This window comes from Zonotrichia albicollis, chromosome 4 (genome assembly GCF_047830755.1).
Source record: "Zonotrichia albicollis isolate bZonAlb1 chromosome 4, bZonAlb1.hap1, whole genome shotgun sequence".
NCBI classification, from domain to species: Eukaryota; Metazoa; Chordata; class Aves; order Passeriformes; family Passerellidae; genus Zonotrichia; species Zonotrichia albicollis.
This window is the reverse complement of record NC_133822.1, coordinates 36,685,534-36,707,915: the sequence shown is the minus strand read 5'-3', so window position 1 is coordinate 36,707,915 and position 22,382 is coordinate 36,685,534. Positions and strand designations below refer to the sequence as shown.

General features: G+C 45.7%; 1 protein-coding gene across 4 annotated transcripts in view; it reads right to left on the bottom strand.

Annotated features, from left to right (window-relative positions):
- Positions 1-17,266: 17,266 nt before the first annotated feature.
- The window catches only part of GRIN2B (glutamate ionotropic receptor NMDA type subunit 2B), a 208,758-nt gene continuing 203,642 nt past the window's right edge, over positions 17,267-22,382 (bottom strand). For all 4 annotated transcript variants that reach the window (XM_074539485.1, XM_074539487.1, XM_074539486.1 and 1 more), the window contains one exon: positions 17,267-21,830. In XM_074539485.1, coding sequence (XP_074395586.1) covers positions 19,923-21,830 — 1,908 coding nt within the window. In that variant the 3' untranslated portion in view covers positions 17,267-19,922. The remainder of the gene's footprint in view (positions 21,831-22,382) is intronic.

Here is a 22,382-nt window from a genome sequence, read left to right as displayed (position 1 = left end):
TTCTCTCAAGTGACATTGTCATCCTAATTTCAGCTCATCACCATTTCAGGCTTTTAAAACATCACTCACTCATGCAGCAAAATTCCCAGGCATCCTCCAAGTTAAGAACCAAATGAACAAAGACAACAAAGAAAATATTCTGATTATGGGTTCCAATTTTTTTAACCCTGATATTCTGTGGTACATTTCTTTATTTTTGAATATAAAGTGACAGAAATAATTTGTTGTTAGAAAAGAGAAAGTATCTTTGACTATTTACAGGTTTTGTACATCACAAAGGTTTTCATGTTTTTTGTTGATTTTTCTTTTTTTTTCTTTTTTTTTTTTTCTCCACATCCTTTAAACAATGCTTAACTGGAAATCTGAACAGTTCACAAAAAACCTCTTCCCCAAAAAACAAACCCCAATGAGAAACAAGTGAAATCAAAGGGGAAAAAAATTAACTCCTTTCATAGCTGTCCATGAAATCCATTTGCTTAAATACATATATTTTTATATTTATAGATATTATTTTTTCAAGTTCAAACACCCAAAATTCAAGAGAGAAAGGGAAAAAATAAAAACAAACCTGAAACAAGTGTCTTCCCCACCCCCCTCCAGAATCTGTTGATCCCTGCTTGTCCAAAATCGGAAAGAGTTATTTACAGAAAGAAGAACCGGAGGAGGGCGAGGGTGTAGGAGAGAGGAGAATGAGGTTGTGACAGGCGGAGAGGAGACTGTAGGATTCGGGCCTCGGAGAGGTGAGGCAAGCCTGAGTTCGACTGCGCGTTCCCTTAGGAAGATGCCACCCTGGGGAAGCGTCCCCAGTGTCCCCTTGCCCCTTTGTTCAGCACAGGGTGCTGCCTTTCTGGATCCTGTCTCAGCCCACAGCAGGAGCTCGGTATTTGTCTGTGCCCTTCTCCCCACACCCTCCCTTGGTCCTCCCACGCCAGCCAGCCCTGGGCATCTCCAGTCAAAGGTGCACCAGGAGCAGAGGGAGAGCCTCGGGGGTCTCTGCTGCACCCAGCTGAGCCCCTTCACGCAGATCCACGATTGGCAGCAATGGTTGCTGCCCCTTTCCCTCCCACCGTCTCCTTTTGCTGCTCACCCATTTCACTCCCAGTCTAAAGTCACTGTGTGTTCACAGGAGCCCAACTCCAGCTCCACAGGTTCCATTACATGAGACTCATCCTGCTGCCAGCTAACCTTGGCACCCTCTCCTTCTGTTTCATGACTGCAGGGCTTTGGCAAGTAACAGGCACTATGGAAAGGCTTCACAGAAAATCCACCTCGGATCCCAATTCTTCCTTCCCTCTTTACAATATTCTGACTTCAACTGCAACCTGCTGGAAAAGGTCTGCCAGCTAAGTCAAATTTCACACGACAGAGAATGAAGTTTATGTTGCAGATGTGAGCCTGCAATTTCCACATGATTTGTGTGTATTATAATGTATTAATCAGGAAACACTATGTAAATGTGTGTAAATGCAAACCACGATCTTAAATCAGTTTTGCATAATGCAAGTAAACAAATTAATCTCCCAATGTGCTTGTAAATGTTAATAAAAACTTGACATTAACCGTTAAGTTAATGTCACTAGATGATAATGTTACCGGATGAGAAAGCAGTGTTCTGTGTCACATGTCCTTTAAATGCAAATGAGTAAAATCTACATGTCCAAGAAACATGTTCTTGAGAACTCAAATTGCTGTTTGCTGCAAGTCATGTAAGCTCTACTTCATCCGTCAGCAATTTCTTTTTAAAACACTGCCTCCTCCCTGGAGAGAGTAAACCATCCAAAATGTAAGGATCCCTTGAATATTTGAAAAGTGGCAGTGACTGTGTAAGTAGGAGTATGCATAATTTAAAGGGGTTCTGGCAAGACAGACCTACAATTTTGGAGCAATTAATTAGGCTGCAAATTGAACTAAGCTAACCTGTAACCCTAGGAAAGCTGCTTTTATCACCCTAGACTTTTGAAAACAAAAGGAAGTTGGGTCAGCCTCTGTCCATTTGCATGCTTGTTTGCACTTCAAACCATCCTTCAAGGTTCGAAAGCAATGCCCAAGAAATAGTTGGCCAGAAAGTTCAGTCACTATTCAAACAGACCAGGATGTCTTGGATGAAATTCATGAAGAGTTGCCAAGATGAATGAGCACTTTGCATGATACAAAGAGGTTCTTGATGAAGCTTCTCCAATGTCACAGTCTGAGGTGTTACTGCACACTGGTGGAACCAAAAAAAGGGAAATATTTTCTATACAATATTTTGACAGTCTCCCTGTAAATGCTGAAAGTTTGTAGCAGCCTGACAAAAGCAGCAAAGGGATGCTCAAGACTACTTGTGAGGAGTACAGTAAGACCTTGATGTGCAAGTTTCCAAAGAAGGGAAATGAGTTGTATTTTGAATCTTAGCAGAGTTTCAGCTGACAGAAATTAGGTCAAGCTGGCAGCAGAGGCTGAGCCCCGTGCACTGCACACATCCTCAGAGAGCATTTACAGTTCAGCACCTCTCTGGATTAGGTCCATACATGCACTTTCCCATGCTATCTGTAAAAGTAGAGCTAATTGAAAATGCACAGAGCAATCACAATTTATGGTTCAGGTTCTCTTTGTCCGGGGCTGGGATAAGTTACAGCATCCTCAAGGCTTTGCCCAACTGAGGAAGGGAAATGAAGCTGGAAAACAAGAGCACTGCCAGAATATCAAGATTTCTCACCAAACTCACCTGAAGCAGATGTTGATTACCCTGGGCATGCTGTCATCCCTTCATGATTTCCAGAAATGTAAGAAGAAGAAAACATCCTTCCAGGTACTGAAGTGGAGACTCTGGGGTCTTGTGGCTTGCTCCTGAGTGGATCCCAGATTCACCTCTCACTGCTCCCCTGCCTGTGTAGGAAAACCTAATCACCTTAGAGCATGGGGGAATCTCAGCTGTGTGATGTGTGCACCATGCTGCAAAGAGATGAGTGTAACTCTTTCAGATCTTGAAAACAAAAAAAAAACCAAAAAAAACCCCAACAGGGCTGAGGCCCTGACTGGCTCTGCCTTTCAGGTTGAGGCCTGTCCACATCCCAAATCAAGGCTCCCAGCACAAAATTCCTGCACTATTGCTGACTGCATCCCTGGAAGTTGCTACAATGCTTTCTCCAAATAGCAATCGTGAACATAATACTTTTCCAAATGAAAATGTCAGATGTCCTTTTCCTCTGCTCCTAGTCTTTATCCCTGTTCATACAAGTCATACCAAGTCACCTGGTTTATCGCGCCTGGATGCCTCAATTATTTCCCCTATAAAATGTATGTCTCATTTAACCTCAAGAAAATTAGATGCAAATGCATGCAAGATTTCCGGATATTTGCATAATATATGTAAACTATGGCATCTGTCAATTTACTTGTTAATGTAAATGCTAATATTAACGTATTTTAGTTTAGCATCAAAATTGCAAACTCTTTGAAGTAAGGACTGTGGCAGAGTGAAGCATCAAATGGACAAATCTTGTCTGGAAAAAGGACCTAAATGTTTTGATCAATTTTATGTCAGGGCTTCACCCTGCTGGCACAGCATTTCACTTTACTTGCTGCTTCCCAAATTAATGACTGCTACTGACACGGTCCAACTCCATAGCAATAGTGTTGTTAGGAGAGGTGGAGTTATTTTGATCAACACAAAATTACCCCTGAAGCCACCAGTTACTGCTTGCATTCAATGTGCATCCACAAGCATACCTTTCTGATGAAATCCTGCCCCACATGCTACCTACTTCCCCCTCAGTGACAGGAGCTACTGAGGAGGGAACTTTTGCATCTTCTCCAGGGATCTTCATATCCTCAGCTCAACCCAGGGCATCCTCCAGGATTAGTTGGTGGTTGAGATTAATATCACAGTATTTTAGGCTCAGGAGAACTCAATTAATTTACCTCAGTATTAAATACTCCAGCCCCTTCATGAAGAGATTTTTAAAAAGAATAAACATTTCTAGCTTCTGTAATGGAAATTTCTAAAGGCATCTGAGCATCTAAGCACTATTGGCTTTCAATAAGATGGGGTTTAAGAAATTTCTTGTATGTTTTTAAAAATCCTTGCCTATGTGATGCAAACATGCAAACTGTTTATTTTTTCCCAACATGCAGTGCTGATGGCTCACATCTGGGGTTGCCTGGGGTGCTCTAGGTCCAGGATGTGTACATGGGGAACTTGAACAGAGCCTAGCAAGTGCTAAGTGATTGAGACTTTGGACTCAGGGCTCATCCCTTGAGACCAAAGGGGTGGAGAAATTGACCCTGCCCTCCGTGGCAGGAACTAGTCTATTCCCTCAAAAAAACCCAAGTAGAAACATGCCCAGAGGCTGTGTTTGAGCACCAGTCAAAGATCTGCCTTATTGTACCACTGCTGTGTGCAGAGTGACAACAGCCAGAGTTTCCAAGTGAGGGATAAACCTTCCCTTTCTCCTTTCCAGGAAATTTTCCCTTGGGAGCTGAGGAAATAGAGAAGGAATAAGCCAATTCCTTCTTTTCTGCTTTGATGTGAGTCTACACCGCAGCCTTGAAGGAGTGGTGAGCACACGGTGTAAGTCACTCAGCATTCCAGTGCGCGTCCGCTGCCAAAGGACAAGCACCTGCCCAAAGCTTCACCTTGCAGCTGGCAGGGCTCCTTGGTGTCCTGCCTCCCCAGCAAGGACAGCTAATCAAAGGGCCACAGAGACAGCTCCAAAGCATCATGCTGCTCCAGTTTTAATTGAATGCCTCAGATAAGAAAGCAGCCACGAAGCCCTCACACCCTGCATGTAAAATGGGGAAGGTCAGCAGGGACAGCAAATTCAGTCGCCGCTGCAGCACAGAGAGAGAGCCCTGAAGTGGCTTGAGGAGGAAGAACACCTGAACAGTTAGTTCCTAAGTAATGTGGAGCTGCAAAGCTAGAAGAAGTGTCTGGTTCATTACAACTAGCTCCTCTTCATTCCAAATAGTGTGCTTTTACCTGTATCTTAGCACAGCAAGGTTCAGGCTCCAGAGCTGAAAAAGGAGTATCTCTGTGCAGGAAAGGACCAGAACCTGGGGAAGTGCCTTCATTACATGGAAAAGTCCTTGCGTGTGAAAGGCCTAAGAGAAGCCTAATTGTTTGCTTCAATGAGTAAATAACATCTGATAATCTTCCCCAGGTATGGGAAATACCCCTTTGGAGATGCCTTTTGTGTAACTGCAATCCTAATCCCTTGTTCAAATGTCAAAAAGACACATTGAATATCTGGTTTTTGCTGACACAATCTTGGTTTCTGGTGGTGACACAAATAATCTGTGAGGGCAAACAAACCCAGCAGCGCTCATTAACAGAGACATTTCAAGAGTATTCAAGGCTTATGTGCTCCAGACCTCCAGACTCCTGCCTTTGCTGTACTTATGGACTGGCAGGAGTTCTGTCCTCCCTCTGGCATGCTTGAATGTCTACCTGAAAGACCTGATATCTGAGCAGTTTGGTGCAGAGACAAGGTGAGAAGAATGAAAGCTGTTTCACTTTGTCATTAGGCCCTGTGGGTCTAAGGGAAGATGAGCCTCCTGCTTCATTCCAGTGAAGGGAAGGTGAGCAAGCACACAGGCTGGAGTAGAATGGCCCTTGGCTCAATTTCCAGCAAACCACGTTGCCACAGCCCTGGCTCCAGAGTCTGAGACATTATGCTTGGAAATCTGAATCTTCAGAGCATTCTCCAAATGTCTGCTTTAACTCTGGTCCACTGGATGGGTCCACCAGTAACACATGCAGAGCTAGAGCAAAATGGTCACAGGTAGAAGATACCGTATTCTTTGTAAGAAAGCAGGTGGAATCTACAAGGTACTTGAGCAAAGTAAGATAAGCAATACTCCTAACTTGTGTGTAATGACTTCTCTGCCCTCATAAATCACTGAAGGACACAAAGGAGTTTCCCATAAAGGGCCCTTTTTCTTAACATGCAGGTGCGGGAGGTCACAAGGGCAAAAAGGATGGGATTAGCAGACAGAAGAAGTGGGAAGAATGGTAAATAGCCAGATACTCACTGGAGGAACAGCCTAGATTTGTAACTAATAATGAGAAAAGCTTAATAAAGCAAAGTCTCTTCTTCCCTGTAGGAGTCAAAAAGCAATTACAGATAGTGCATGGCATAGGGATTGGCAACAGGGAGAAACAGGCTAACTAGGACCCACAGAGGCCAAGAAGATGCTTCAGGATTTGGTCTTTTTTATGATAATAGGACTGTCCCCCTCTTTTTTCCACCAAGAGGCAATGTTCCCATGGATCCTCTTTCATACCTGGCTCAGAACTCAAGAACCCACCAGTCTAGCTGGTCGACACCATCATTGCCTTCAGGTCCTCCTTATCTACTTCACCCAAGTCTATATTGACTTGAGCACAAGACAAGATTTCTATCCAGGATTCTTTTTCCTAGCACACTGCTAGAGGTGTGGCCTAGGTTGATACTGAGACTTCACTTTTTTTCAGACTTCTCAGTCAGTGCTGAACACAATTTATTTCATAGCTTATTTTAAGCTATACGGTACACTATTTCCCTGTTATCTTCCAGTCTACAGTGTAGAAGACATCCAGACAAAAAGGACAGGAGCATCAGAGAAGGTCCCTGCTTGTTGGCGGGGCAATGTTTTAGTGATTGTGTGGGAGATGGGGGCATGAGGGAGTGAAGCTGAAATTCATTTGCAGATCTGATTCACTCAGGCATGTGGAAAACCTTCAGGACAGAATGAACAGAGCAACCTACCAACTTTCCTTGACCATTCCAAAAACCAGCATCTCCTCTCTTCCGGGCAAGAAGGACTCACAGCCTGTGCTGAGGAGCCACCTTGATCCACAGCAGGGTGGGGTGGGTGCTAGCACCTGCTCAAAGGCAATGTAGTGCTCCAGCACCTGGAATCAGAGCCTTCAGAGGAGATAAGGAGCACTGATACCTCACCACCTTCAGGGGAGCAGAGAAGCACAGCCCTCATTTCTAAGAGGGTCTGGAATGCTGAGACGACACACTGTTTTGTCTGGAATTTGCAGAGGCAGTCTGCTTCCTTTAGTAAACCGGAGGGAGGAGTAAAATTTTTTTTAAGAGGGAAGAATGGCACCAATATATCCAGCAAAAGGACACTACCTTATTCTTTTACGCAGAAGGAAATGTGAAGAGCCCCTGCTTTAACTCCCATAATTCACATTACAAATAAAAAAAAGAATTTGTTCAGTCCTTCGTTAATGTCTTACCTCCCTTGTACCTGCCTCCCACTACTGATACCTCAACTACTCAACAATCTTAAATCAAGAAGAAAAAATCATGATGAATGCCACACTCAAAAGCAATTCATGGCCATTTTCAATTTGCCTTTTGGTTTTTTGAGTCCTTGGGATTCATTCTGTTCTTATTTTCAAGGTTTTCTTCCCAGCAATAACAGATAAAAAAATCTTTTCATATAGAATGAGTTGTGGTTTTTCCTTCTTTTTTTTACATAATCACAAGATTCCAGCTACCAAGATTGAATACCAAGACTGAAGAAAAACATTATGTATTGTGAATCTCACTGTAAAAGCCATGACTGCAGTATCTCTCTCTCATACACCACTGCTTCTCTCTTCCTTCTTTTCCCTCAGTAACTAAACAAAAACACCCTTTGCACAGCTTTTATTCTTGATCATTTTATTTTGGTGGTTTTCATGCTACATAAAAATTAGTTTTTATATCAAAAAATTATTCACAATATTTCCAAAATAGTTCAAGTTTTTTTTTCCTTTTTGTGTTTTTTAAATATTTTTAATGTATTTTTATTTCTTTTTTTTTTTTAACTGCAGCTAGGGTTACAAAACATCCCATTTCCTCTCACCACCACCAATTCACTGTCGGTTCCCTTTTACATTTGCATATGTAAAAAAAAAAGAAAAATAACAAAACTTTTTATATCATTTACTTGAGAAATAAAAAGTCATTTGGCACTCATGTCTCTGTGGCTCTGATTTTCACCAGTGAAGTGGCTGGAGGTGGGCATGTGTGTGTGTGTGTGTGTGTGTGTGCATGTGCACACACATATGCATGCATAAAGGGTGCGAAGAGGAGGCAAAATTTAGGCAGAGATGGTCTCAGAAGCGGACAGGATATATCTGCTGTGTTCAACAGCCTGATGGGTGGCCAGGTTCACCACAAGGTACCAACAGCTCAAGAGAAGAGGAGGTAGCAGTGTTGGGCAGTAGAAGACTTAGACTAGAGGTGAGTATTTCTTTTTCTTTTGGTTGATAGACTGAGCTTACCAAAGGTGCTCTCCAAAGTAAATGCACATTAGTTAGAAAGCAAATACAGCTGAAGTTGACCTGTGACAGGTCTAGAGACGCTACCTGCCCCAACCCTAGTAGACACAACAGTCCTCCACTGCTGTCCTCAGCCACTTCCAAGTGCCAAAGGATGAAGGTGCTGGGTTTTCCCTTAGGTGTCATGATATTGAGAGCTGGCCAGCTGCCCATGCACCACCTCTAATTCATACTTCATGGTTTGTGAGACTCTGCTCAGCCTTGAATGATGTTGTCCAAGTTCAGAGTCATTCCAACCCACTTGCAAACAGGTCAGGAGAGACAAGGCTGAAGACCTGTGGCCCATTCAGGGTCATTCATTTGTCCCTGTTGCAGATCTACGTGCCTGGCTCCTGCTCCAGTGTGGGAAGGACTGTGCAAGGGTCAGTGAGCCATCTTCCCCTGCCTGCCCTCCAGCCTGATCCACAGCCCACGCAGACTAGAGGATGATCAGCAGTGGGTGACCATTCCCTTTGGGTCAGACCCCTCTGCTGCAGGGGTCTTGTCCAAAGAATGGCCATGGAAACTGCCAATTCCATCCTCACCTGGAAATCTTGCACGGCTTCAGGAGGGCAGGACCCAAGGGTCAGACAGGCTCCCTGCCTTGCAACAGCCTTTGGTGCAATGGCCAAAGCTCACTGGAGAAACATTTTAACATTTTTTAAGGGAAGAAAAGAGACATTTTAAAAGGAAGGAAAGAGAGGGAGTACCAAAAAAAACCACCAAAAAAAACCCCACAACTACAACAAAAATCTCCAAAGCCCACTTGTGCAACAATTAAATATTTTGTCTTCTGTGACTCCACAGGGAAGTCAGTGAAAAGCTACTTCCCGAAAGGCTGCTGCCTCCACTATATACCAGGCCTCACCTCCAATTACAGATGGTGCTTTGGTCACTGGCAAAGAGACGTTTCAAGATAGCCCTGCCATTCAGGAAAAACGTACAAAGGAAAGACCCCAAATACAGCTGAACCATACAAACAATAACCGCACAGAACTGAGGTCTCGGAAAGTTGTATTGCTGAAAACACCTCCCTGCGCCCACTAAAAGGACTGTGTAAACAAACAAACAAACAAACAAACATACAAAATAAATCAACAGCTAAACAATAAACCTCCCCCCTCCCCCCCCACTCAATGTTAGAAATTTTGAAAATGCAAAGCTAAAAAGAGCAGTTTGCTGTGTTTCTGACCTCAGGTGAGAGACAGCCTGCTCCAAAGATAGGAAAAGCAACCAGACTGGCAGAGGCCTCCAAAGCTAGCAGCTTTCTGTGCTAACCTCCACACTGACTGCTGTCCAGTGGGAAGGTCATTTCCTACAGCACCTCTTGAAGGCTCCAGCTTGCTAGGAGTTTTTAGGTGTATAGCATGTTGATAATAGCAATAATATCTAAAATACACACACGCACATGTACAAGCATTCACACACATATATCTTCTCTTCCATAAAAGACAAACCTGGCAGAGCACAGGATACAATTTGATGGAGAGGAAAGAGCAGCTAGACATGGAAGAAAGCAGAGGAAGTGGATGGAAGTGGTCTGACAGAATGAGTCATTGGAGACCACAGATTATTCTCTTACATTTCATATATATGAAGAAAAATAAACCATCAAAGAGGCCCAGTGACACCAGCACTAAAGGGCTGGCTAAGCAGACTTAAGATAGGCTAAATGATGAGTGCCCGAGCCCCTAAATGTTGCTCCTTCCTTTTCTGACTAATCATGGCATCTCTTCATTGGGTCCTGATTGTCTTTTCTGGCTGCTGACAGAGGACAGCAGTGTCTTGTTCAGCAGTTGGCCAGTTAAAGTGCTGTGCCAGTTGCTGCCAGGGCCCTCCCAGAAGGTCATCCTCTCTGGTGCTAGCAGTCTCGTGATCTCTCCTGGAAATGAATGGGATGGCAAATGGCTGCAGAAAGTTTACTTCCTTCTACTCTCCCTTTTCACCATCTCCTCTGGAGAAATGGAAACCCTTCAGAGTGTAGGATTTGCAAGCTCCCTCCTCAGCTCCAAGCAGCAAAAGTGATGTTCTTCCAGGTAATGGGATGGGAGACCAGTTCACCTCAGCTCAGTTTTTTTGTGTGTCTATCTGACACAAGAGCAAGAAAGGACAGGCTAGTGTTTTCTCGCAAGTGGAATTTCAGTGCTTGCATCGCCCAAGGAGCCAGCAAAATGAATAGCAAGGGAGTCTCTTGTTACAGTCACAGATCAGGTTGACCAGACCTCTCCCAAAAGACCTTACTGGTCAGGGTGTGATTGTCTTTCTGCTCCACCTACCAGTTAAGGCCAAAGTAGGTAATGAGTGTGGCACAATGGTTTGGAAATGCAGCACAGTAGATGAAGCACAGAAGTGAATGAACATATGGAATGGGTTTCTGATGCTGCAGTCAAACCCTCTACAGGGGTCTGCATCCCAGCCTCATCACTGATTCAGATCTGGTCCCCTGGAATCCAAAGAAAGCAGCCACGCCAGGGTGTACCAGGAAGGAGCAAGAGGGTTGCCAATTTACCTGCAGGTACCTACCATCCCCTGGCTTTAGCAGCACACAGCTCCCATCGCTTTTGTCTCAGCTCAAACACATGCGTACAAACACCTAAGCACAGTGGCACCACACATACAAATGTGTGCAGGCTGCATAAATACACATACCAACATGAACCCACCCCTGCCCCCCACGACAGACACGTGCAAGAAATACGGACAAGTAGCAACAGGCATGCAACATACACAAGGGGATCCCAAGCAGAGGGAACCCCTCTAAGCTATGTTCAAGCATGGTAGGTTCCTGGGAGATGAATCCTGGCAAAATACACTGTGGGAAGTGGCCCACGCGAGGAAGAGAATCCAAAAAAGCCATTCCAGGCATCTAAACCCCTAAGTAGCTCTTCTGAAAGCTCCTTGAATTTCACAGGAGTTTAGCTGCCCGTGAAGATGGATCTGGCTCCAAGGCCTGGAAGGGAAGTAGAGGGAGAAAGTACAAAACTTGAATCTTATCCCCTTGACTGATTTTTGTCTGTTCAGGGACAGGTATCACCTTTTTCTGGTTGACATGGGACTTACCAGCCAAGTGCCCAAGGACCTAGAGAGAAGTCTCATGCAATAGATGCATTCTCTCTGGACACCCTGCAAATGTTGCCTTTATGCTGTACTTCTGGCACACTGAATAAGCAAAGGAAACACAGCAAAGGCCCTTGTGATGTTCAGAAAGGTAACTCACTATTTTGCCATAAATTAATCTATGGGATGTTCTCCCAAGGAGATACCTACCTGCATAATTGCAGTAGCATTAAATGGGCCAGCATTTCCAACTCCATTTATGTTTAGAGTTCTGCCAGGAGTCACTCAAATGTGCAAACATATACCTCCTCCCAGCCTTACAGGTATTTGTAGCCATGTATTCACCAGCACACAGACCTCCATGGACCATGCTGGGACAGTTTTGCCAACATCATAGCAAGGGTACATCAGAAGCCTGACTGCCCTCCTCCCACCTGGGAGCAGAGATCCATTCCCAGGTGGCTGTGGTGGTTTTTCTCACCCAGAAATCAGAAACACAGGCCTGCAATGGAATGGCAGGTTGAGCAAGAGTTAGCTGCAGCTAGGAGAAGGTTGCTGCTCTGAATAACCTCTGGCCATGCTGATCCTTTGCATTGCTCCCTGCACTGCCCATGTACTCCCAGACAACTGCACTACACACACAGAGACTGACTGGCCCTTTCTCAGGCTGTGGCCAGCAGACCTTGGTGTCTTCAGGGATAAGCAGCCAGTGCCAGGGACATTGAGGATGGTGGATTGATGGACGTTCAATAAGGAACAACACAAAGTGTCAAAAAGGGAAGGAAAGACATGTCTTGGCATCTGCCTAAAGCCTCTACCAGTCTCACATTGGCTCTCTCCATGCTTATTCACCATCCTACCACTCTTCTTACTGCTATGACATCAGACCACCAACCCTAGCAGATAATGCCAAGTACCTGTTTATAGTGACTTGTCAGACAGAAAGGGACCAAAGACTACCAGGGGTTCACTCCCAGGTCTGCAACACAGCAGAACTTCACATAGGCCTTTAGAAGCCTCTAGGCAATAAAGGAAGTGTCCTGTGCTTTCAAAAGATAGCATACTTCTCTCCAGCAGCCTTGCTTTATTCACATAGAGTAAAAGCAAAGAAACTGTACTGATCCTGATATGGGTCAACCTGGAGTGGATAAAAACTCTCTCCCTGATATAAATTTATCAGTCAGCCATCAAGGACAGAAATTAGGTTCTTTCTCCGGGCTTTCTCAGGAAATACAATTTCACTGCTCCCTTGCATGGGCAAATTTGCCATACTGATGATTTCTTGAGTGTTCAAGAGTAGAACACTACCTCAATAAACATGACAGAGAAGTCAAAAATAGCAACAAAATATCATCTTTTAAAAACCTGGTCATGGCTAGAATTTTCCAGGAGAGAAGAAGTGGATGCCTGCCCTTCACTCATCTGCTGCACAGCATTGCACAGGCTGATGAAGACAACAGAGCAACAAGGGAGTAATAAGAGAAGGAGAGCGGGAAAACAGCCAACATAAGTAATTCTGAGGGAAGAGGCACTGAGATGAAATTGAAGAATTGGTGTAAGATGGGAAAGTAGATAAGAGGCCAGAGAGTTGAAGCAGTAAGCTGCTGGAGAGATCAAAACACCTGAAAATGAGGTTCTGCTAAAAGAAAGGACAAAGAGCAGAGGAAATAAAGTGGTCAAGAATGGCACAGAGGGTCTGACACCATGGTCCTCCCCTTTCACTGGTACTGGAAAGACGACAAAAAGAGGGAGAAGGAAGGGTTGGCCAGGAGAGGAAGACCCATAGGGAGGTCCCTGTAATCCACAGTAACAAATGCACCCTGCTGACATCCCAGGGAGAAGACAATGGGGACCAGGGAAGAGGAAGTAATCAAAGAGCAAAGCACACAGAGAAGGAAACAGCCTTGTGCCTCACACAAACAGTCCCTAGCAATCGACACGGCTTTTATTACAGGAAATTATTAACACCCTCTGCTACCCACCACCCCTTACCAATCCCAAACCTCCCCTCTCTGGGGACCCTTTCTTGGCACACACATATAACATCCAGATAAACTTTCCAAACCAGCAAAAGCAACCACTGAAACAACTTCAAACACCACAGACCAATAAAACCACAATTTAGAAGTTAACTTTCCCAACCCCCCCATGCCATTATTTAATAAGGAAATACTGTACAGATATAAAACCCACCCTTTTCCCAACCTGAATATAATTGCTTGAGCTAGTTTCTGTACATATATACACATGTATTTACACAGTAATGCTGCAGTCAAGAAAGCAGATGATGTAAAAGTCACAAAGTGAATACATAAATTAAATAACTACCAGCAGAATATTAGGAAAGGTCACGCTGTTCCTACTTGGCAAAAATGTGTTGTGGGACAGAGTCATTAAGTATAATGCAATGTACTCTGTGTCGTGTGTGTGTGTGTGTGTGTGTGTGTGTGCATACAGGCACACAAACCTCACAGCTTCCTGCTGTCTCAGGTCTGTTCATGTATGTCTCACTTCCCCAGTATGTCTTGTATGTGTGTGCGTGCCCAGAGGAACCCCTGTTCAACAGCATGGAATTATTTTCTGACCTGTTGGAGTGTATACCAGTACTTGCTGTGAACCTTTAATGTCAGGAAGCCAGCAGGTTAAGAGATCTGAACTACTAACACCTCACAGAGATCCTTCTTTACCTCATCACTCAGGGGACTGTACCCTTAACATCGGTGGACATAAGTCCTGCTCTCTGCAATATGGTTTCAATGCCTTTTTCTATACACAAGCAAGTTTATGCTGTGTCAGTTTTGTTGTCAGCAATGGCAGAAGGGTGCCAGAATTCACTCAAATGGCATGGTTAGGAGAGGAATTTGGGGAATTCTCAAGAAACAGAGAAAAAAATTGAAAGTCAATTGCAAAGTGGTTTTTGTTGCTGCTGTTCTAGTGGCAGACACCCAGGTTTGTCTGCAGTCAGCCCCAGGGAGGTCCAGAGGGCCCATGAAGAAGATGAAGCAATAGTGTTCATATTGCCAGTGAGACACTCGGCACCCCAGTTTGCCTTTGATGGGGGAGGAGAGAGGAAGCCACAGGGAAGTGTAGGTAAATGCAGCGAGGGTCTATGGCTTGGAAATCTATTTGGCTGCAAATTGAAAATAAGCCCTTGTGGGGACAACAATCAGGTCCCACTAGTTACTATCTCAATGTAACTACCTGCAGCATCCAGCAGCATGGTAGGTGTGTTCCAGGTGGACACGCCAGGTGAGTTCAGCAGCAGGGAAGCACTTATGGGAAAGAGTGGGTGCAGATGGGGATCATGGCTTGGAGTCTGTCCCCATTTGTTGCCAGCAATTTGGTTCCTTTCTCACACACAGCTCCCAGAGACTCCTGTGGCAACCAGGCCTGTGCCACAGAAAGGAAGCATAACTGGCCCCTACCCTTTGCCAGCTTGGATAAAGAAGAAAGGGTGAAGTGTAATTCCACAGAGCAAGGGCACAGAGGGTCAGCACAAAGTCCTTTCATCAACACTCCTGATCTTTATCTGCTTCCATTTTCTCTTTCTTTTTGGCAACCAAAAATGTGTGGGGAAGTGCAACCTCCCACCCTTCTCCAAGAGAAGGGCTCATCAAAGGTTGCTTGACTGGAGTGGAGGATGTGTGAAAGGCCTAAGTCTGATCATTGGCTGTGTTCCCAGGCTTGCTTCCATCTGTTGATAAGCAATGGAGGTGGGAGGATATGCCATATTTGATAGAAAGCTCTAAAGCAAAGACTTGTCTATGAAGATCCCTGAGGTATCTCTGATCACTCCAACCTGTCACCACCATCATATTCATCCTTTATCTCCCCCTCTCTCTTTTGCTGGCAATTTTGCTGTGAGCAACACCCTGATCTGAATGTACAAAGGGGCACTATTCAAGATGGATGATAGTGTCTTCTCGGAGTGAGGAGCTCAACATCAGCAGACATTGCTGAAGAAGAGGCCCATCCTGGCAACTTTTAACCCCTTCATCGAATCCTTTGCAAAGTCAAAAGTAAGCTTCCTCCCCCAGTATGCTGGAAATTGAAGTACCAGTTCCCTACAGGCAAAGTTCATACTTTGATATTGCTGAGCATTTTGAACCCACTGGGGTTCTCACCTGGAGAGTTCTGACAATGCATGCTGGATTTCAGAGAGAATGGGATTTTTTGTTGTTGCTGTTGTTGAGGTGGGGACGGTGTGCTTCATCGTCTCAACTGACAACGAGTTCTGACTGCAGCTTTTCTTGCCTGCTTAGGATGTGACATTGCAAGCTCTGATACTGCCCTCACTGGGAGGCATGATGGGGAGACAGAGAACACCAGCCTGTGTTGTGCTGCACTACAGTAAAAAGCCGGTGTGAATACTCCAACAAGTTTTATGATGTGGAGATCCATGGCTGCAAGTTCTACCTGCCAGCTGCTTTCTACTGTGTATGGCACATTTCTGATATTTTTTGCATATTTCCTCCATCTCTTTCATAGACATCCTCCTTCAGCTGAGTATATACACTCCAGTACCACTTCAGAAGAACATGGCTCATGAAAATACCTCTCAGAGAGCCATGCCTCTGGCTAGAAGTGAGGAGGTAAATGTCAGAAACACTGCCAAAGGTGCCTAATCTTTCCTGGGAGGCTGTCTGCAAATAATCAGTAGAGGTCACCAACTGTAGAGGACACAATGGTTTTTGCTCAGTATTCTTGTGTGCAGAAAAGTTCAGAGAGAGGAAATGTTCCCAGCCACTGCCCCAGAAAATACTGGTGTTTCTACAGCAGAGAGAGAGAAATGGTAAGGCAGGGGATGTGGAGTTTTGTCAGGCTCTGGTATGAAATCCCATTCTTTTCTGGACAGGTAATAAACAGCACATGGGTGGTTTTCTAGTATAGACAACACCTGCTGCTAATATTACCTGTTTGATTCACTTGAATACTTACAATGAAAATACACCAAATCTAAAATTCTAAATATATAATCAGAGTTTAATAACATCATTGATTTATTTTCTTGATTATGAATTATACCCTCCCCCCTCCCACCCCTTCCCCTTCATCTCTGTCCCAAAAACTTGTTGACCTGTCAGAACTAAAATAAACAAAGCAACCAGAAAAGATCACTTATAGGAGAAAGGATTAACCTGATGGACACGTGGCCTAATATGTTATGGGAGAAGGCAAAATACCAGACTCCTGTGGTTAGACCAGTGGTTCAGTCCAGAATTTCCAGTTCTTCTTTTCTGGTTGCCCTAGAGCATTCATTTGAGTGGTTTGTGGCACAGTTAATATTTGCAGAGCACTCAGAGTGTTAACAGTGCTACAACAGTAAGAATACTAGATAATGATTTTGGCAAACTATCATTTGCCGATCAGCGGAACAAGGGACAGACCAGTTCGGAGAAAATACGAACCAACTTTCAACCCGGAACACAAAAATCAGAACCTTTAAGAAGAGATTTGAAAAAAGTTCCATTAACTTCTTTTTGGTTTGTTTTCAGCTTAATTTCCCTGCAGAGCCACCCTCCAGGTTTCCTCGTTCCAGGTGGGGAGGGACGGAAAAGTACCGAGATAACCACCAAAGACATTAGCTGCCCTCGTCAGCTGTCAAGCTTCCCAACCCCAAGCCCTTAGGAAATACCAGAAATTATCACGAGCTTTCCCAGGTCCAAGATTCTAAACCAAAGTAGCATTGGAGAAGTCTCTTAATGTCAAAATGATGGTCCAACCTGAGTGGCCAACTTGATGGTTCACCCCACCACTATCAAGACAGTGTAGTGCCTTGAGGCCCAAATTCCACAGAGAGATGCTGGTACAGAGAGTTTATATGCAAAAAGGAATTGGGGGTGCTCCCATCAAAACATGAAACCCTGCTGGCAAGGCTTGAAGTGACGTTCCGGCGTCTTCCATTCATGAAGATAAAGGTGACAGGGCAATACAAGGGGCCTCAGGGGAACACAACACACATGGGTTTCTCTCTCTCTCTCTCTCTTTTTTTTTTTCCTCATTCATACGGCCTCGACCTGCGTAAACCGCTTCCAAAAATGCAGCCTGAAAAGTCATAGAAAACAAACAGAACGGAAACAAACTTCCCCTCCCTCCCACCCCACGACCTGAATATTCACGAGAAGAGAAACACCAATTTATACAAAAACGCAATAAAAAAGAAATATTTACAAAAGAAAGGAACGCCTTCTTGGTGGCCGCTATCAGAGGTGTTCTGACAAGCTGCCGTGTGTTCTGGATTGCAGATTGCTCTGTTAATTTGTTTGGTTTCTTTTTTTACTCTTTTCCTTTTTGTTCTTGTAATGAGAGAAGAGGGAAAGACTAAGAAGTGCCCTTACCCCAGAGACTAGGGGGTGGCATCACAAAGACTCTCCCCCTCTTTTCTCCTTAATTTCCTCTGTGAAATATAAGAAAATATTCCCCTCACCAACCCTGCCCACCCTCTCCTCACACACTTTGACTTTACAGGAAAATCCCACCCTCCCCCCTGCCTCAGCTTAAAAAATAAATAAAATAAATAGGTAAATAAATAAAAGGCCTTCTGTTGGCTTAAAAAGAGAACAATAAGATAAAATCAACCATGGTGTGGTGAGGAATGTGAGAGAGGTGGCTTGCAGCTCAAGAAATGTGGCTCATAAAGACAGGGCTGCCATCTCCCTTCAGAGTCAATCCTCTGCAGTGTCCCCATGCCCTCAGCACAGGACTCTCTCAACCCTTCACCTGGTGAGCCATGGTGATTGAGACACTGGGACAGACCCAGAATAAGCCATAGAGACTTTGCCATATCTCTCAGGATGGGAGAGGTCGGTCCACACCCCCACCTCTGGAGATAGATGACATATGAAAGGTGTGTTCAGCTTCTCATTCCTACCATTGCTCCTTTTCCTTTAGTTTAGCTTGCATCTAAAATGATACAATGAAAAGAAAAAACACTCTTATTGATACTAAGTGCACCAGGAAAGCTGTCACTACAACTGCAGGGATGGGAAACCCTAGGCTATTCCAGCTTTACACCTGTGCTAGTATCTCTCTCTTTCACACAGAGGCACACACACACGTACACGCACATCTCAGCTTTGTACATCTTCAGTCTTCAGCACAAGTTTCTGTGCTCTCTGGCATTTATTCAAGCACATCCCTTCCCAGGAAGACAAGCTGTGTACTTCCTCTGTACATTCAATATACACATGTATTTCCCATGGGTGCATACACCCTCCTCCCATTTTCACATGTGCAAGGAGGCACTGAAACAGTCCACCAGCACCACCAGCACCACCAGACTCACCCTTCTATGGCATTTCTTTTTTCCTTTCCACCATTGGCAGAGGGCACCCTATTCTTTTTCGTTCAACCTGCTGGCCAAGTGTAGAGAGAGCAGAAGGATTAAGCTCCTTCTTTCTCTCCCGTCCTTGCTGAAAGGACATCCCAAAATGGGTTTGGTGTCCCCTGAAGTGACAGTGAAAAAACTCCCCACCTTTCCCTACTTTTAAGCTCTGTTCTACTGTGTTTGTTCTCCAGACACCTCAAAGGATACTTTCTTCATAGACATTTCAAGTATAAAGTTATTGTATATACTTGCAGATAGACAAACCCATACTATATACTGCTCCCACCCTTGAAGAATGTCAGAACTAGTGAGCAGCTCACAGCTAACGAACCAACCCTGTTCCTCTTTCCTCAAATCCTTCTTATTTCTGTGCAAACCAGCATCTTTTGTCCAAGTTTGGGAAACCAACCCTGGAGTCAGAGAGGCTCAAACTCCTACTCCACTTCTTTTCTCTATCTCCCACTGGTCTGCCATAGATTGAATGGCTGTAATAGCCATAGTGAAACCACTAGCCTGACCTGCAGACAAATCTTCCCTCCCTCCCTCCACACCCCCCAGCAGACAATTCTAAATTTTAGCGTAAAATTTCTCAGCATATACGCAAATATATATATATATATATATATTTCAGCCCTAAACCCCCATAGTCTTCACAAAATAATGTAACAAGAACCTCAATATACCTAACATGTAAGTGCATCATCAAGTTAGTGTTGTTATTCTCCCTTCACTTTCTCCACGTCAAACACTACTCTTTTCTAGGCAGTTTTAGGAACAGTTGCCTGAGCAAGCACATTTTCCTGCATGTCCATTACACTGCTGTTGCTGCCTCCTCCTGTCACACACACACACAGAGACGTGTGCGCACATGCCTTTCCCTGCTGAGAGCCAGCAGAAGTGAACACTAAGGTCACTGCTGCTTCTCCTCAGCCCACCCCTTCCCTGCCTTTTTCTCTGCTTCCTGAAACCATGAGCAAGGATATCCAACTCCGACATCACTGTAAAGTGCAATGGCCAGGAATGGAGGAGAATGGGAGGAGCGAGAACATGGAAAAAGAGATAAAATGGGAGGCTTGGGAAAGGAGGAGGAGGGGAAACCAAAGAGGTGGCACTTGTCACCAGTGCTGCACTACTCACAACTCCAGTATCCCACAAACTAAGGACGACTCAGGAGAGTAGCTGATGGGATTGATCCCACCCCACCCTCCCATGCTCCACATACATCCCCAGTCCCTCCCCGCGCTGTTCCCCTCTCACTCAAACATCAGACTCAATACTGGAGAGTTTCTCATAAACATGCCCGTTGCTGGAGCCATTGAAAGCCCTGGGGTTTTTGTTGTTAGGCACACAGGGGTTGGACTGGTTCCCTATACAGATGTCCTTCTGGAAACGGGCTGGCACAGCCCCATGAAGGGCTGAGACCACCGGCTTGTTGGTGGTGACAATGGCTCGGAAGTCTGGCCTGGCTTTGGGCCCTCCTGCCACCACAGGCTGCCTGAAGAAATAAGATTTGCTGCCGTGGAGCAAGCATTGGTCATCCCCAAAAGTGGGGATGAAAGGGTTTTGGGTGACCCGGTCGGGGTAGAGCGACTTGCTGAGCATGTAGCCCCCACTGCTGCCGGGGTTGTTGTGGTGGTGGTAGCTGGTGGCGGGCACTGAGGACTTGTTGTTGGCAAAGGTGGTCTCACTGGCTGGCATCTCAAACATGTGGGCGTAGGGGCTCCCCTCCAAAAAGCGGCCCTTGTCCTTGAGGCTGACGCTGCGGGGGGCCAGGGCCGAGTCATCCTTCTGCAGGTCCACAAAGGTGTCGTAGGAGTGCTGCCGGCGGAGTTTGTTGCGGTTCTTCTTCTGCACCTTAGAGGCAGAATTGGAAGGGCTCTGAGGATATTTGGAGGAGGAGGTGGCACTGGTGGCCACGGGCACAGGGGCAGGCGGCTGGTCCAGCTCTTGGAGGGAGTTGTCCTCACTGATGTCGTACAGGTTGCCCGCTTTCTTGCAAGCCTCACAGCGGATGCAGGCCTGGCGGGTGGAGTTCTGCCCCACCGTTGATGGCGTGTAGTTGTGCAGTTTAGAAGGGCAACTGCGGCAGAAATTAGCCCCGCTCCGGTCTTCCCAGTCTAGATTGGTCAGGTTCTTCTCCCACGGCGCTGGGACCCCGCTCACAACACTATGCTTGTGCTCATTGCTTCCACCAAACTCGCCTGAGCCGTGCTTGTGATGGGCCCTGTTAGTGCAGGATCCACCCCCTCCTCCTCCCGTGTCACGCTTAAAGTCATCTCCCCGTTCTTTGTAGATATCCGTCAGATCCACGTGCTCCCAGTGCGGTGAGTTCTCCTTGGTCCGAAACTGGTCAAGGTAGAAGTCCCGTAGCCCTTCCTTGTCCCTGAAGTAGCGCTTGTGGTCAGGTGAGCGGGGTGGGCGCCGGCGGTAGGCCAGCTCTATCTCATCAAATTCCCTCCGGGACTTGGCGGAGGCTGGGCGCTTCTTCAGGCTGTCCTTGTACTGCTGCTTCCGCCTCTTGGCTGCATTGCCCTCAATGTTGCCATAGGTGACCGTGTGAGTGGAAATGTCAGAGACATCTGAGCGGATCAGGTCGTCGTGGGTCCCACTGCCCCCGTAGCGGTCACTCTTGAAGGAGAACTTGCCATAAAGGTCACCCAGCTGGCTGTGCTTGGCAGCGGGTAAGCCCAGGTCCAGGGGCTTCTTCCCGATGGAGCGCGACTGGGCGTTGAAGGGCGGGTTGTCACAGTCATAGAGCCCGTCGATGGAGCTGGTGCTGCCAATGCTATGGGGGCGGTGGTGGTGGTGGTAGTGGTCCTGATACACATTGCTGTCCTTCAGCTGGAGATTGCCAAAGGTCCTTTCCACCTCACTAATGTAGTCACTAAAGAGGTTCTCCTCGCAGGGGGGGTTGTTGTAGGATTTGCAGTCTGAGTGGGTGAAGCTGCGGCGGTGCTCAGAGATGTCGTAGACAGATGACTCGCGGCGGATAAAGTCCAGGGCACTCTGTGGTGAGCCGTTGACCCCTGACAGGTTGGCCATGTTCTTGGCTGTCCGAAGCAGGCGGAGGATGTTGGAATGGGTGTTGTTCATAGTTGCTGTGGGGGAGTTCATCGCTGACTGGCGTTCTTCAATGGCCACGCCATGGATGCAGCTGTAGATACCCTGAAATGAGAGAAAGAAAGGAGGTGAGCAGTCCGGCAAAGAATACACAGAGGGGGACCTAAACTGGTAAGCACTCTGTGCATCAAGGGTCTGTTCCTGTAGGATAGTAGGGCCTATCAGCCTTCCATCGTGAAGCACAATCAAATCAAATGAAATCAGATCTGCTGTACCAACCCTTGTGGTTCTGACCCTCTTTCTACTCTCACATTTTTCTTTTCCCTCCATTCCTCTTCCTCTGCTTTGTTTCAAGTTGTATCACCAGGATGGAGGAATGTCTGCTTGCATCTATGAGAGCTAGTCAAATCTAGTGGGTATAACACAGAATTGTTAATGGGGACAATAATATCCTTGGGAATAAAAGAATCAAGACAAATGATTCTGTGGGGGTGAGAGGACAAAAGTCTGTTTTGGCCCCTGAAAATCATCTGGGCATCAGTGAATCAACAAGACAGGAGCTATCTTAAAAGGGAACAGCTTCGTTTGTCATAAACTTAGTTACCTTTATCACCAGTATAGATTAGAGAAGGAAACAGAGAAAGACCAGAACTCTAG